Below are 16473 nucleotides of genomic sequence, written 5' to 3' on the forward strand. Positions count from 1 at the left end.
TTTTATATGATCATACATATAATATGACCATAATAAAAACTTACCTGGAAAATTTCGAACATCAGGCATTTTTTTCCATTTGTACAACGGTATTTCTGTATCAACGGGCAATACCAACAATTGAAACTAGGTATGTTACAATACTTACCTTCAGCAGCGCTGCAGTTCTGCCACTGGCCGTGTGCGCGATTTCGGCACGTTTGAGGGGAGGGGCTGGGTTAAAACGCGATTTTCTCTTACCTTGTCCTGGATTATATTTTGTCGGAGTCCAGGCGTTTGCTGAAGAATCGTTCCGACGGCCGTTCTGTGTCCTTTTAAAAAAAAATCACCCGACAATTTCAACGCTGGAGTCATTTTAAAACCAGCTTCTAAAGCCGTAAACGCTGACAACGGGGACGGATTTCATGTAGGTGACAGGTAAAAGAAAGTTGTTTATATTTATGTATAAAAGTGTTTCTTAAGATGCCTTTAGTTCACATTTTAAGTTGTGAAATGGTGATTTAGTCCCCATACGAACCGGCATGCCGATATGGGGGTATAAATCACCACAATCTCAACGTTCCAAATGGTCCCTTTCCAGTAAAACCCATCGCAAGTTGATTTAAATGGCCATTAATTTACAGGTATTAAACATTAAATTCCTTCCATTTGGCTTATAAATCCATGACAATGAGATTTAAAAAACATGTTTTATTGTGAATTCTTGTGTGAGTGTTATTTGGACACTTAGGCTATTTAAAAATGTTAATCTATTCTTTTTTTAAATTTTATTTTTTTTATTTATTTTAATTAGAAGTACAGTAAATTACAGTAATACACATCACATATATCTTATTACATTTGTTAATCTATTCTTAAGAAATTGATAGATGTTTAGATCTAGTAATTGAATTTTGTAATTAGCTACAATTAGGTGACTAACTAATTATATGCTTTAATTCCAAGTCATCTAAGTAAGATTGTTTCATATTTGTTTCAGAATGCTTCAATCCACAATAACTGAAATTTTCTTAATTTTTAAGAAAGTTATGGGCTTTTGACTGTCCTCAATCACAGCTTTTGTGTTCGGTCAATGGAAAAGAGTATGAAAATGGCCATAGCTTTTTTAATACTGAAGATATGAAAGTGAATTAGGTGTCAAATTAAACTTCTTGTTATGCTTTATCGGATGGGAAAAATTACAGACTTGATTTTTAAAATCTCAAAATTTTGTAACATTGCTACTGAAACCGTCTGCGTTGATAAAGCGTTCAAGAAGGAACTGCAGATGCTGGAAAATCGAAGGTACACAAAAATGCTGGAGAAACTCAGCGGGTGCAGCAGCATCTATGGAGCGAAGGAAATGATGCTGCTGCACCTGCTGAGTTTCTCCAGCATTTTTGTGTACCTGCGTTGATAAAGCCACTGACTCCAGGTGACAGGTACACAAAATTGTTGGGGAAACTCAGCGGGTGCAGCAGCATCTATGGAGCGAAGGAAATAGGCAACGTTTCGGGCCGAAACCCTTCTTCGAAACGTCGCCTATTTCCTTCGCTCCATAGATGCTGCTGCACCCGCTGAGTTTCCCCAGTAATTTTGTGTACCTTCGATCTTCCAGCATCTGCAGTTCCTTTTTGAAGACTCCAGGTGACGCCCGGTCAGTTTCGCATTGATATCGCTGGAGGGCGATGTGTTTAATCTCAGGTAGCCTCGCTGTGGCAGGCAAAAGCGAAAGAGGAACTTTTGTTGCCTTCGTCGCCGAATAAGGTTCTTTAAAAACGCGACCGAAAACCGGACCTCATTGCATTTGTGTGTGTGTGTGATTAATCTACTATCCCTGGACTGAGTCAGGCGGAAAGCCGAGCTGCTGCAGCGGCGTATGCTTGGGATCTGGAGCGCACTTTGGAAGTTACCTGCACCCCGAGAACCGACCTTGGGCTTGTGAGAGGCCCGAGCTGCGCACCTGTACCCCGGGAAAGGCTCCCATTGATCCCTGTACCCCGGGAGAGGCTCCCACTGATCCCTGTACCCCGGGAGAGGCTCCCATTAACCTGTACCCCGGGAGAGGCTCCCATTAATCCCTGTACCCCGGGAGAGGCTCCCATTGATCCCTGTACCCCGGGAAAGGCTCCCATTGATCCCTGTACCCCGGGAGAGGCTCCCATTAATCCCTGTACCCCGGGAAAGGCTCCCATTGATCCCTGTACCCCGGGAGAGGCTCCCATTGATCCTTGTACCCCGGGAAAGGCTCCCATTGATCCCTGGACTCCTAGAACGGACTCTGACACCGGACTCGGACTCGCAGTGAGTTCCTACAACGGACTCTGGTTGCCTGATGCGAACCACAGCCAACTCTGCCTGCCTGCACTCCTCTATAATCTTTGGTCCTGACCAGCTGGGCATTTGGCGTGAATCGGTGCTGATCTAGCCCCTGTCGCTTCATGGCTTGGTGAGGCTTTCCAAATCACTGCTGCCCTGTCACAGTAAGTAGGTGGTACTTAAACCCATCCCGGACGTAGATTTGCATTTTATTTTCCTTTCTTTAATACCTTAGTTGAAATTATGTAGAGGAATTATGTAGAGGATGTTCTTTATGTTTAAATCTCTTATTAATGTTATGTCTGTATTCTTTCTTTATGTGCTGCACTGGCAAGAAGCATTTCACTACACCTAGGTGTATGTGACTAATAAATAACCTTTGACCTTTTGACCTTTTGAATTTCACTACATCTAGGTGTATGTGACAATAAATCAACCTTTGAACCTTTGAACATTGAAAAAAGATTAGGAAGCTGCCTTAACAGTCACCTGATTCTGCTGCTTTGCACTGACATTTTAATAACTCTGACACTGGCCACTCAAATCAGCTGCCCTGGACATTTTAATGATTGTTTTTACTGTATTTTAATGTTGCTGTTTTGCCTGCTTTTAACTATTTATACTGTGTCGTCAGGGACTGGATTGTTTTTACTGTTATTATATGTGAAATGTTTAAGTTTCATGTGCGATGCTCCGGTATTCCCTGGGAAACGTCTTCTCATTTTGCACTGTACAACTGTTGCTTTGCAAGATGACAATAAGGGTTGATTTGATTGATTGATTGATTGATTGATTAACAGAAAGCATCTCAATAATAGTACAGAATCAAAGGTCAGAGAGACAAACTAAACATTGCCACTATAGAAAGTGGGATTAACTGCTGACAACTGTCAGTATCATTGGAAGTAATTCCCTAACTTGTGGAAAGTTCCCAGCGATTGAGACCTGACATCTGTCCTTGTTCAGGTAGTTGTCATTTTGCATTATAAAAACCAGGAGAGATTCCAATCAGGTGCAGCAGTAGAGTTGCTGCCTCACAGCACCAGAGACCCATGTTTGATCCTGGCTACGGGTGCTGTCTGTATAGAGTTTGTACGTTCTCCCCGTGACCACGTGGGTTTTCTCCCGGTGCTCCTGTTTCCCCCCCACAGTCCAAAGACGTGCAGGTTAATTGGCTTCTGTAAATTGTAATTTATGGAGTCCTAGAGTAATACAGTGTGGAAACGGGCCCTTCGGCCCAACTTCCCCAAATCGGCCAACAATGTCCCAGCTACACTAGTCCCACTTGCCTGAGCTTGGTCCATTATCCCTCCAAACCTGTACTATCCATGTACCTGTCTGTTTCTTAAATGGGATAGTCCCAGCCTCAACTACCTCCTATGGCAGCTTGTTCCATACACCCACCACCCTTTGTGTGAAAAAGTTACCCCTTAGATTCCTATTAAATCTTTCCCCCTTCACCTTGAACCTATGGCCTCAATTCCCCTACTCTGGGTAAACGACTCTGTGCATCTACCTGATCTATTCCTCTCATGATTTTGTACAGCTCTATAAGGTTGCCCCTCATCCTCCTGCGCTCCATGGAATAGAGACCCACCCTACTCAACCTCTCCCTATAGCTCACACCCTCTAGTCCTGGCAACATCCTTGTAAATCTTTTTTGAACCCTTTTCAGCTTGACAATATCTTTCGTATAACATGGTGCCCAGAACTGAACACAATATTCTAAATGCCGTCTCACCAACGTCTTGTAAACTGCCACATGAACTCCGAACTTCTGTACTCAATATTCTGACTGATGAAGGCCAAAGTGCCAAGTCCCTTGTGTGTAAGATAGTGCCAGGGAAAGGGGAGTTTGCTGGTTGATGCGGACTCAGTGTGCTGAATGGTTTGTTTCCACTCTGTATCTTTGACGTCCAAAAGTCTAAACAGTCATGTTTATGGAAGGGATATCACATTTGACAATTTTTATGAGTGCTTGATGATATGAATCGGGTGGTTATGGATCCAGCAAACCCCCGCTTTCATAGATAACCAGCTGTATTGTGACTTTTCTATAAAGCAAAGATGCACCATACACGCATACAATGGTGTATTTACTTTATTTCCCACATAAATTCTTTGTGAGTGAAATTTATACTGTGTCTCAAATTTCTGGATGATGATTTGTGAATTCTGTAAGGGTGGACTTGCAATACTGAATGGCCAGGAAGCGGCCAAAGTAGCCCCAGAAATAGTGGATGCATTAGTGATAATTTTTCAAAACTCTTTAGATTCTGGAGTAGTTCCTGATGATTGGAGGGTAGCTAATGTAACCCCACTTTTTAAAAAAGGGAGGGAGAGAGAAAACGGGGAATTACAGACCGGTTAGTCTAACGTCGGTAGTGGGGAAAATTCTGGAGTCAATTATTAAAGATGGGATAGCAGCACATTTGGAAAGTGGTGAAATCATTGGACAAAGTCAGCATGGATTTATGAAAGGTAAATCATGTCTGACGAATCTTATAGAATTTTTCGAGGATGTAACTAGTAGAGTGGATAAGGGAGAACCAGTGGATGTGTTATATCTGGACTTTCAGAAGGCTTTCGACAAGGTCACATATAAGAGATTAGTATGCAAACTTAAAACACACGGTATTAGGGGTTCAGTTTTGATGTGGATAGAGAACTGGCTGGCAGACAGGAAGCAAAGAGTAGGAGTAAACAGGTCCTTTTCAGAATGGCAGGCAGTGGCGAGTGGGGTACCGCAAGGCTCAGTGCTAGTAACCCCGACTATTTACAATATATATTAATGATCTGGATGAGAGAATTGAATGCAACATCTCCAAGTTTGCGGATGACACGAAGCTGGGGGGCAGTGTTAGCTGTGAGGAGGATGCTAGGAGGCTGCAAGTTGACTTGGATAGGTTGGGTGAGTGGGCAAATGCATGGCAGATGCAGTATAATGTGGATAAATATGAGGTTATCCACTTTGGTGGCAAGAACAAGAAAGTAGACTATTATCTGAATGGTGGCTGATTAGGAAAAGGTGAGATGCAACGAGACCTGGGTGTCATGGTACACCAGTCATTGCAAGTAGGCATGCAGGTGCAACAAGCAGTGAAGAAAGCGAATGGTATGTTAGCATTCATAGCAAAAGGATTTGAGTATAGGAGCAGGGAGGTTCTACTGCAGTTGTACAGGGTCTTGGTGAGACCACACCTGGAGTATTGCGTACAGTTTTGGTCTCCTAACCTGAGGAAAGACATTCTTGCCATTGAGAGAGTACAGAGAAGGTTTACCAGACTGATTCCAGGGACGGCAGGACTTTCATATGAAGAAAGACTGGATAGACTCGGCTTGTACTCGCTAGAATTTAGAATATTGAGGGGGGATATTATAGAAACTCACAAAATTCTTAAGGGTTTGGACATGCTAGATGCAGGAAGATTGTTCTCGATGTTGGGGGAAGTCCAGAACAAGGGGTCACAGTTTAAAGATAAGGGGGAAGTCTTTTAGGACCGAGATGAGAAAAACATTTTTCACACAGAGAGTGGTGAATCTCTGGAATTCTCTGCCACAGAAAGTAGTTGAGGCCAGTTCATTGGCTATATTTAAGAGGGAGTTAGATGTGGCCCTTGTGGCTAAAGGGATCGGGGGGTATGGAGAGAAGGCAGGCACAGGATACTGAGTTGGATAATCAGCCATGATCATATTGAATGGCAGTGCTGGCTCGAAGGGCCGAATGGCCTACTCCTGCACCTATTTTCTATGTTTCTATGTTTCTACTATCACAATGACAGTGCTTATGGTGAACCAGTGCCTTTCTAATTATTAGAAATTCTAATTCTAAACCTTAGAATTCTTTCAAGTACTATCTCTCGCATGCTGTAGGCAGATCAGATTGTACTTCATATTCCACTGTCTTTGCAGTATTGACATCTTGATCTTTGTCCAACCTTTTTATAACATCTCTGTATTTTTTGCCTTCCACTGTTGCTCAATATTAATGAGGTTCTAGATTCATGATTCCTCTGTTTCTATATTGGGGAGAAATTGTCTTGGAGTCCAACTAATTTTTCCTTGAATACTTCCCTCAGGATTGATGTAAATGTATCTACAACTGGTTGTGCGCTTTTTCTGAATCTTATCTTGTCCGTTCAATTTGGCCTTTAGTTGGGAGTAATAGTTTCAAACTGAACAATCCTTGATTATTAAATATTCTCCTCTTGCCTGCATTTCTGCTGTCCCTATTGGTACCACTGCTTCATGTGAACCTACAAACTTAGTTGCTTTTGCCTGTTTAACAAGGTTGGTTGGATTCACATTTAGCTCTAGCCATTTAAAATATTTGCACTTGATTTGGAGAAATATATTGGTTGAAAGACATATGTCATGAGACCATAAGTCATCAAAGCAGAATTAGGCCATTCAGCCCATCGATCCATTCAATTCTATTTTGATTCAATTTTGCCCTATCTACCCCATTGTCCTGCCTTCTCCCTGTAACCTTTGACACCCTTACAAATCAAGAACCTATTAATCTAAAGATACCCAATGTCTTGGTCTCCACAGCTGTCTGGGACATGTAAAATAATTGATAACCATGTAATACAAATTTTAAATAATTTCACAGTGGATAAATGTATAGTTTGCTTGCTGGGCTACTGGAGCCCTTACGTAAGTATATATATTAATTGACCTTGCTCTACAACTAAACCAAAAGATCAAGTTGAGTTTTAAAATCAATTTCAAAATAATTATTTTTTATATAAGAAACTTTTTTTTTGTTTTGAGTTAAAGCTTTTTCCTCAAGCATAATGTAATATTTTGTTTGAATGTGATAGAGATGCTTTAACTAAGCTATTGAATACATTTTAGCAATGCTTTCATTTTATTCTAGAGAAACGACACAGATTTATTGCTCGGATTCGGAAGTACTTCAGGAGAACCAGAATGTCAAATATGGAATTAGTGTTAAATGACAAATTGCCCGGAGCCATGGATTCTCCGGTTCAAGGCCAGGCTGGCTGCAATACAGCAGATAGCCAAGATGGACCAAATAACGTGAAGCAAAGCAGCAAGAAAACATCACCAGAGACCAGCAGTCCCAAAGTTAAGGTGCTTGATACAAGTCCAAAAGAACAGTTTGGAATATTAAGAAACATTTACAGATTAAGTAAAAGAAAATTAAGCTTCTCGCCTTCAAAAAGCTCAGACAAGGATAAACCATCGGTTATGTCAAACGAGAGCACAGCAAATAACTCACAGATGGGAATCAGAGAAGAGGAAGCCATGTGCATTGCAGTGAAAGACCAAGACGATAAGGCAACTGAGAACACAATTGCACCGTTGTCAGGTAAAGAATGGAGATATTAATATGGGCTACATAACACGCTGAAGTTTCATCGAGGCTGGATGAAGGGTCTTGAACCGAAACACAGAAGGTCCATTTTCCTCTACAGATGCTGCTGGACCCATTGGGTTCTTCCAGCAGTTTGGTTTTTGCTCCAGATACCAGGATCTACAGTCTCTGGTGCCATCAATTTATTTGTTTTGTGTTCATAAATTCATAAATTCTAGGAATAGAATTAGTCCATTCAGCCCATCAGGTCTACTCTGCCATTCAATCTTTCCCTCTCAACCCCATTCTCCTGCCTTCTCCCTATAACCTCCAACACCTGTACTAATGTGTTGGGTATGAAGGGAAAAAGGTGGAAAGATGGATGTCCATAAGTCATTTTCTAAGTTGCCACATCAGGGATCAATGCAGAATATTAATGGTCAAGGTGTAGGAAACAACATATTGGTGTGCTTAATAGATCCCTTCTGTGTTCAAACCTGACACTAGGTTCTCGATCTCTTTCATGTACTTCATCCCAAAGTAGTTGTTGATCTTGAGGTTTACAAGACTAATCCCAGGAATTAGTAGGTTAACCTATGATGAGCATTTAGAAACATAGAAAATAGGTGCAGGAGTAGACCATTCGGCCCTTCGAGCCAGCACCGCCAATCAATGGCTGATCATCCAAAATCAGTACCCAGTTCCTGCTTTCCCCCCATATCCCTTGATTCCCTTAGCCCAAAGAGCTAAATCTAACTCACTCTTAGTTTAGTTTATACAGCGCGGAAACAGGCCCTTCGGCTCACCGGGTCAATGCTGACCAGCGATGCCCGCACATTAACACCATCCTACACCCACAAGGGACAATTTTTACATTTACCAAGCCAATTAACATACAAACCTGTACGTCTTTGAGTGAAATTGAAATTTGTTGGTACTAGGTGGAGTTTAGAAAAATGAGGGGGGACCTCATTGAAACGTGCAGAATAGTGAAAGGCTTGGATAGAGTGGATGTGGAGAAGATGTTTCCACAAGTGGAAAAGTTCAGGACTAGAGGTCGTAGCATCAGAATTAAAGGACTTTCTTTTAGGAAGGATATGAGCAGACATTTCTTGTGTCAGAGGGTGGTGAATCTGTGGAATTCTTTGCCACAGAAGGCTGTGGAGGAAAAGTGACTAAGCACACAATCCTGTGGGGCAGCAGTGCTGAAGGTCAGGATGGAGGGAATTTTATGGTCAATTCTAAACACCCGAGATCTGCTGGTCAGGAAGTCAAGAAGCCAATTGCAGAAGGGTGCCCCAAGATTCAGGTTCAGAACCATAGGTAGATACAAATATGGTAAGTTTTAATCTACAATTGGAGAGGGAGAAGGGTGGATCGGAGGTGTCCGTGTTACAGTTGAACAAAGGGGACTATGGAGCTATTAGCGAGCAGCTGGCCAAAGTTGACTGGAAAGATACCCTAGCAGGGATGACAATGGAACAACAATGGCAGGTATTTCTAGGAATAATACAGAAGGTGCAGGATCAGTTCATTCCAAAGAGGAAGAAAGATTTCAAGGGAAGCAAGACATTTGGAAACAGACAATAGACAATAGGTGCAGGAGTAGGCCATTTGGCCCTTCGAGCCAGCACTGCCATTCAATGTGATCATGGCTGATCATCCACAATCAGTACCCCGTTCCTGCCTTCTCCCCATATCCCCTGACTCCGCTATTTTTAAGAGCCCTATCTAGCTCTCACTTGAAAGCATCCAGAGAACCGGCCTCCACCGTCCTCTGAGGCAGAGAATTTCACAGACTCACCACTCTCTGTGGGGGAAAAAGTGTTTCCTCGTCTCCGTTCTAAATCGCTTACTCCTTATTCTTAAACCGTGGCCCCTGGTTCTGGACTCCCCCAACATTGGGAACATGTTTCCTGCCTCTAGCCTGTCCAAGCCCTTAACAATCTTATATGTTTCAATGAGATACCCTCTCATCCTTCTAAACTCCAGAGTGTACAAGCCCAGCTGCTCCATTCTCTCAGCATATGACAGTCCCGCCATCCTGGGAATTAACCTTGTAAACCTACACTGCACTCCCTCAATAGCAAGAATGTCCTTCCTCAAATTAGGGGACCAAAACTGCACACAATACTCCAGGTGTGGTCTCACTAGGGCTCTGTACAACTGCAGTAGGACCTCTTTGCTCCTATATTCGATTCCTCTTGTTATAAAGGCCAACATGCCATTCGCTTTCTTCACTGCCTGCTGCACCTGTAAGGGGCAACCATGGCTGCCAAGGGACGTCAGGAACAGTATAAAATAAAAGAGAAGAAATACAACATAGCAAAGATGAGCGGGAAGCAAGAGGGTTGGGTAATGTTTAAAGAGCAACAGAAGATAACTAAAAAGGCAATACGGGGAGAAAAGATGAGGTACGAAGGTAAGCTAGCCAAGAATATTAAGGAGGATAGTAAAAGCTTCTTTAGGTATGTGAAGAGGGAAAACATAGCTAAGACCAAAGTTGGACCCTTGAAAACTGAAAAAGGTGAATTTATTATGGGGAGGAAGGAAATGGCAGATGAGTTGAACAGGTACTTTGGATCCTGTACTTAAGAGGGAGTTACATGTGGTCTTTGTGGCTAAAGGGATCAGGGGGTATGGAGAGAAAGCAGGTACAGGATACTGAGTTGGATGATCAGCCATGATCATATTGAATGGCGGTGCATGCCTGGGTTTCAGCAACTAAGTTACAGAGAAAGGTTGAACAAGTTAGGGCTTTATTCTTTGGAGCGCAGAAGGTTAAGGGGGGACTTGATAGAGGTCTTTAAAATGATGAGAGGGATAGACAGAGTTGATGTGGATAAGCTTTTCCCACTGAGAGTAGGGAAGATTCAAACAAGGGGACATGACTTGAGAATTAAGGGACAGAAGTTTAGGGGTAACATGAGGGGGAACTTCTTTACTCAGAGAGTGGTGGCTGTGTGGAATGAGCTTCCAGTGAAGGTGGTGGAGGCAGGTTCGTTTTTATAATTTAAAAATAAATTGGATAGTTATATGGACGGGAAAGGAATGGAGGGTTATGGTCTGAGCGCAGGTATATGGGACTAGGGGGTAATACGTGTTCGGCACGGACTAGAAGGGTCGAGATAGCCTGTTTCCATGCTGTAATTGTTATATGGTTATATGGTTATGCGCGAAGGGCCGAATGGCCTACTCCTGCACCTATTTTCTATGTTTCTATGATCCATCTTCACTAAGGAAGACACAAACAATCTTCCTGATGTACCAGTGGCCAGAAGATCTGGGGTAACGGAGGAACTGAAGGAAATCCACATTAGGCAGGAAATGGTGTTGGATTGACTGATGGGACTGAAGGCTGATAAATCCACAGGGTCTGATGGTCTGCATCCCAGGGTACTTAAGGAAGTAGCTCTAGAAATCGTGGATACATTGGTGATCATTTTCCAATGTTCTATAGATTCTGGATCAGTTCCTGTGGATTGGAGGGTAGCTAATGTTATCCCACTTTTTAAGAAAGGTGGGAGAGAGAAAACGGGGAATTATAGACCAGTTAGCCTGACATCGGTTGTGGGGAAGATGTTGGAGTCAATCATAAAAGATGAAATAGCGGCACATTTGGATAGCAGTAACAGGATCGGTCCGAGTCTGCTTGGATTTACGAAGGGTAAATCGTGCTTGACTAATCTTCTGGAGTTTTTTGAGGATATAACTAGGAAAATAGGCAAGGGAGAGCCAGTGGGTGTAGTGTACCTGGACTTTCAGAAAGCATTTGATAAGGTCCCACAGAGGAGATTAGTGGGCAAAATAAGGGCACATGGTATTGGGGGTAGAGTGCTGACATGGATAGAAAATTGGTTGCCGGACAGGAAACAAAGAGTAGGGATTAACAGGTCCCTTTCAGAATGGCAGGCAATGTCTAGTGGGGTACCACAAGGCTCGTTGCTGGGACCGCAGCTATTTACAATATACATCAATGATTTAGATGACGGGATTCAAAGTAAAATGAGCAAATTTGCAGATGACACAAAGCTGGGTGGCAGTGTGAACTGTGAGGAGAATGCTATGAGAATGCAGGGTGACTTGGACAGGTTGGGTGAGTGGGCAGATGCATGGCAGATGCAGTTTAATGTGGATAAATGTGAGGTTACCACTTTGGTAGCAAAAACACGAAGGCAGATTATTACCTAAGTGGTGTAAAGTTCGGAAAATGGGAAGTACAACGGGATCTGAGGGTCCTTGTTCATCTGTCAATGAAAGTAAGCATGTAGGTACCGCAGGCAGTGAAGAAAGCGAATGGCATGTTTGCCTTCATAACAAGAGAAGTTGAGTATAGGAACAAAGAGGTCCTTCTGCAGTTGTACAGGGCCCTAGTGACCACACCTGAAGTATTGTGTGCAGTTTTGGTCCCCTAATTCGAGGAAGGACATTCTTGCTATTGAGGGAGTGCAGCGTACACAAAGTTAATTCCCGGGATGGCGGGACTTTCATATGCTGAGAGAATGGAGCTGCTGGGCTTGTACACTCTGGAATTTAGAAGAATGAGAGGGGATCTTATTGAAACATATAAGATTATTAAGGGTTTGGACACTCTCATTTTCACACAGAGTTGTGAGTCTGTGGAATTCTCTGCCTCTGAGGCCGGTGGAGGCCGGTTCGCTGGATACTTTCAAGAGAGAGCTTGATAAGGTTCTTAAAGATAGCGGAGTCAGGTGATATGGGGAGAAGGCAGGAACGGGGTACTGATTGGGGATGATCAGCCATGCTCACATTGAATGGCGGTGCTGACTCGAAGGGCCGAATGGCCTGCTCCTGCACCTATTGTCTATTGTCTGTTGTGTATTGAAACAAGGAACTGCATATGCTGGTTCACAAAAAAACCCAATGTGGTGGAGCAACATAGCGGGTCAGACAGTACATGGATGGGTGACGTTTTGGGTCTGAAGAAATGTTCCAACCTGGAACGTCACCTATCCACGTTCTCAGGAGATGCTGCCTGACACGCTGAGTTATGCCAGCATTTTGTGCCCTTTTCATTTATTCATCGCTTATTCATTAAAATGGTTTTAAAGGCAGAGAAGGTGAATGAATAACAATTTACTTTCAAGATGATCCAGAGCTGAATGTAATGCAGGAAAGATGTCACCCTGCATAGACTTATGACCTTGTCCCACTTAGGAAACCTGAACGGAAACCTCTGGAGACTTTGCGCCCCACCCAAGGTTTCCGTGTGGTTCCCGGAGGTTGCAGGTGGTTGCCGGACGTTGCAGGTAGTGGAAGCAGGTAGGGAGACTGACAAAAACCTCCGGGAACCGCACTGAAACCTTGGGTGGGGCGTAAAGTCTCCAGAGGTTTCCGTTCAAGTTTCCTAAGTGGGACGGGCTTTATACCTTTACCACAAATTGCAGGGGATATATGTAGATTGGCCAGAAGACTAATGGTGGTCTTCCTAAAAGAAGTGTTCATCTCAGAATGAAGTAGGGAGAGGTTAACGATGTCCGAGATTACTCTTGCCTACTGGTTCGTGCAAGACCTGAGGATCTGGATGTGGCCTTCATTCGCCCAGTTGCTTTCTGCGGTTCACTCTTGGGAAGACCGATCGGATATCTGTGACCGTAACCATAGGTACAGTTGCACCAGAGGCAGTCACGACGGATTACTTCATTCTGCTGACCTTCTGTTGAAAACAAGCATTGAACGCTTTGAGCTGGTCAGGGGGTCATGTTGCCAGCGACACAGCCTGCCTTCATTTTGCAGCCTGTATTGGATGCAAGCCTTGCCACAATCGACACGATTTACAAGAATGATTCTGGGAATAAGTGGGTTAACCTATGATGAGCGTTTGTCGGCACTGGGCCTGTACTCGCTGGAGTTTGGAAGAATGAGTGGGGACCTCATTGAAACATAGAGAATAGTGAAAGGCTTGGATCGAGTGGATGTGGAGAGGATGTTTCCACTTGTGGGAGAGTCTAGGACTAGAGGTCACAGCCTCAGAAGCCTCAGAATTAAGGGTTGGGTACTTTTCAGCGCTGCCATTCCGGCGTTTCTGTTTCCGCGCTTCTGTTTCCGGCGCCTCTGTTCTGGCGCCTCTGTTCCCGCGCCTCTGTTCCCGCGCCTCTGTTCCGGCGCCTCTGTTTCTGCGCCGGTCTTTTGCAAATTGGATCTGTAAGCATCTGTGGCAATAGAAACAGCTAATGTTTCAGGTCCAGGACCCATCATCAGAACAGAGAGAGAGATACTCTACAGTATCTACAATGTTTTTGATTTATTGTTTCCGAGGCTTTTTCCCTCATAAGGTAAACACTTTTGGGCAACTAACAAACAAATAACCTATTTTCTATTCTACATGTTTAAGTTTAATTACTTGTAGATAATATTCCTGTCAGGGGTCAGCATCCAATGGCACCTGTGTTATCATTGAGTAAAACTATCACAATAGGGACGTCGGATCATGATGATCAGTATGATGTTGTGGCGATCAGTGAAACATGGTTGCAGGAGGGCTGTGATTGGAAACTAAATATTCCAGGATTTCGTTGCTTCAGGTGTGATAGAATTGGAGGGGCAAGAGGTGGTGGTGTTGCATTGCTAGTCAGGGAAGATATTACAGCAGTGCTTTGGCAGGATAGATTGGAGGGCTCATCTAGGGAGGCTATTTGGGTGGAACTGAGAAGTGGGAAAGGTGTAGCAACACTTATAGGGGTGTATTATAGACCGCCAAATGGGGAACGAGAATTGGAAGAGCAAATATGTAAGGGGATAGCAGATATTAGTAGTAAGCACAAGGTAGTGATTGTGGGAGATTTCAACTTTCCACACATAGACTGGGAAACACATTCTGTAAATGGGCTGGATGGTTTGGAGTTTGTAAAATGTGTGCAGGATAGTTTTTTGCAGCAATACATAGAGGTACCTACTAGAGGAGGGGCAGTGCTGGACCTCCTGTTAGGAAATGAGACGGGACAGGTGGCGGAGGTATGCGTTGGGGAGCACTTCGGGTCCAGTGATCACAATACCATTAGTTTCAATATAATTATGGAGAAGGTCAGAACTGGACCTAGGGTTGAGATTTTTGATTGGAGAAAGGCTAACTTTGATGAGATGCGAGATGATTTAAAAGGAGTGGACTGGGACATTTTGTTTTATGGGAAAGATGTAGAAGAGAAATGGTGGACATTTAAAGGGGAAATTTTAAGAGTACAGAATCTTTATGTTCCTGTTCGGTTGAAAGGAAACAGTAAAAATTGGAAAGAGCCCTGGTTTTCAAGGGAAATTGGACATCTTGTTCGGAAAAAGAGGGAGATCTACAATAATTATAGGCAGCATGAAGTAAATGAGGTGCTTGTGGAGTATAAGGAATGTAAAAAGAATCTTAAGAAAGAAATTAGAAAAGCTAAAAGAAGTTTAGGTTGAGGTTGCTTTGGCAAGTAAGGTGAAAGTAAATCCAAAGGGTTTCTACAGCTATATTAATAGCAAAAGGATAACGAGGCATAAAATTGGTCCATTGGAGAAACAGAGTGGGCAGCTATCTGCAGAGCCAAAAGAGATGGGGGAGATATTGAACAATTTCTTTTCTTCGGTATTCACCAAGGAGAAGGATATTGAATTATGTGAGGTAAGGGAAACGAGTAGAGTAGTTATGGATACTATGAGTTTCAAAGTAAAAGAAGTACTGACACTTTTGAAAAATATAAAAGTGGATAAGTCTCCAGGTCCTGACAGGATATTCCCTAGGACATTGAGGGAAGTTAGTGTAGAAATAGCCGGGGCTATGACAGAAATATTTCAAATGTCATTAGAAACGGGAATAGTCCCCGAGGATTGGCGTACTGCGCATGTTGTTTCATTGTTTAAAAAGGGTTCTAAGAGTAAACCTAGCAATTATAGACCTGTTAGTTTGACTTCAGTGGTGGGCAAATTAATGGAAAAGATACTTAAAGATAATATATATAAGCATCTGGATAAACAGGGTCTGATTAGGAACAGTCAACATGGATTTGTGCCTGGAATGTCATGTTTGACTAATCTTCTTGAATTTTTTGAAGAGGTTACTAGGGAAATTGACGAGGGTAAAGCAGTGGATGTTGTCTATATGGACTTTAGTAAGGCCTTTGACAAGGTTCCTCATGGAAGGTTGGTTAAGAAGGTTAAACTGTTGGGTATAAATGCAGGAATAGCAAGATGGATTCAGCAGTGGCTGAATGGGAGAAGCCAGAGGGTAATGGTGGATGGCTGTTTGTCGGGTTGGAGGCAGGTGACTAGTGGGGTGCCTCAGGGATCTGTGTTGGGTCCTTTGTTGTTTGTCATGTACATCAATGATCTGGATGAAGGGGTGGTAAATTGGATTAGTAAGTATGCAGATGATACCAAGATAGGGGGTGTTGTGGATAATGAAGAGGATTTCCAAAGTCTACAGAGTGATTTAGGCCATTTGGAAAAATGGGCTGAAAGATGGCAGATGGAGTTTAATGCTGATAAATGTGAGGTGTTACACCTTGGCAGGACAAATCAAAATAGGACGTACATGATAAATGGTAGGGAATTGAAGAATACAGTTGAACAGAGGGATCTGGGAATAACCGTGCATAGTTCCTTGAAGGTGGAATCTCATATAGATAGGGTGGTAAAGAAAGCTTTTGGTATGCTAGCCTTTATAAATCAGAGCATTGAGTATAGAAGCTGGGATGTAATGTTAAAATTGTACAAGGCATTGGTGAGACCAAATCTGGAGTATGGTGTACAATCTTGGTCGCCCAATTATAGGAAGGATGTCAACAAAATAGAGAGAGTACAGAGGAGATTTACTAGAATGTTGCCTGGGTTTCAACAACTAAGTTACAGAGATAGGTTGA

General features: G+C 43.0%; 1 protein-coding gene across 2 annotated transcripts in view; it reads left to right on the plus strand.

Moving 5' to 3' along the window:
* The first annotated feature begins 1687 nt into the window (after positions 1–1687).
* exoc3l4 (exocyst complex component 3 like 4) overlaps positions 1688–16473 on the plus strand; it is a 60517-nt gene continuing 45731 nt past the window's right edge. Inside the window, exons 1-2 of one of the 2 annotated variants that reach the window (XM_033026481.1) lie at positions 1688–1746; positions 7181–7636. In XM_033026481.1, coding sequence (XP_032882372.1) covers positions 7234–7636 — 403 coding nt within the window. In that variant the 5' untranslated portion in view covers positions 1688–1746; positions 7181–7233. Of the gene's footprint in view, positions 2463–7180; positions 7637–16473 lie in introns of both variants that reach the window. The other variant, XM_033026480.1, reaches the window with a different exon arrangement.

This window comes from Amblyraja radiata, chromosome 9 (genome assembly GCF_010909765.2).
Source record: "Amblyraja radiata isolate CabotCenter1 chromosome 9, sAmbRad1.1.pri, whole genome shotgun sequence".
Lineage (NCBI taxonomy): Eukaryota > Metazoa > Chordata > Chondrichthyes > Rajiformes > Rajidae > Amblyraja > Amblyraja radiata.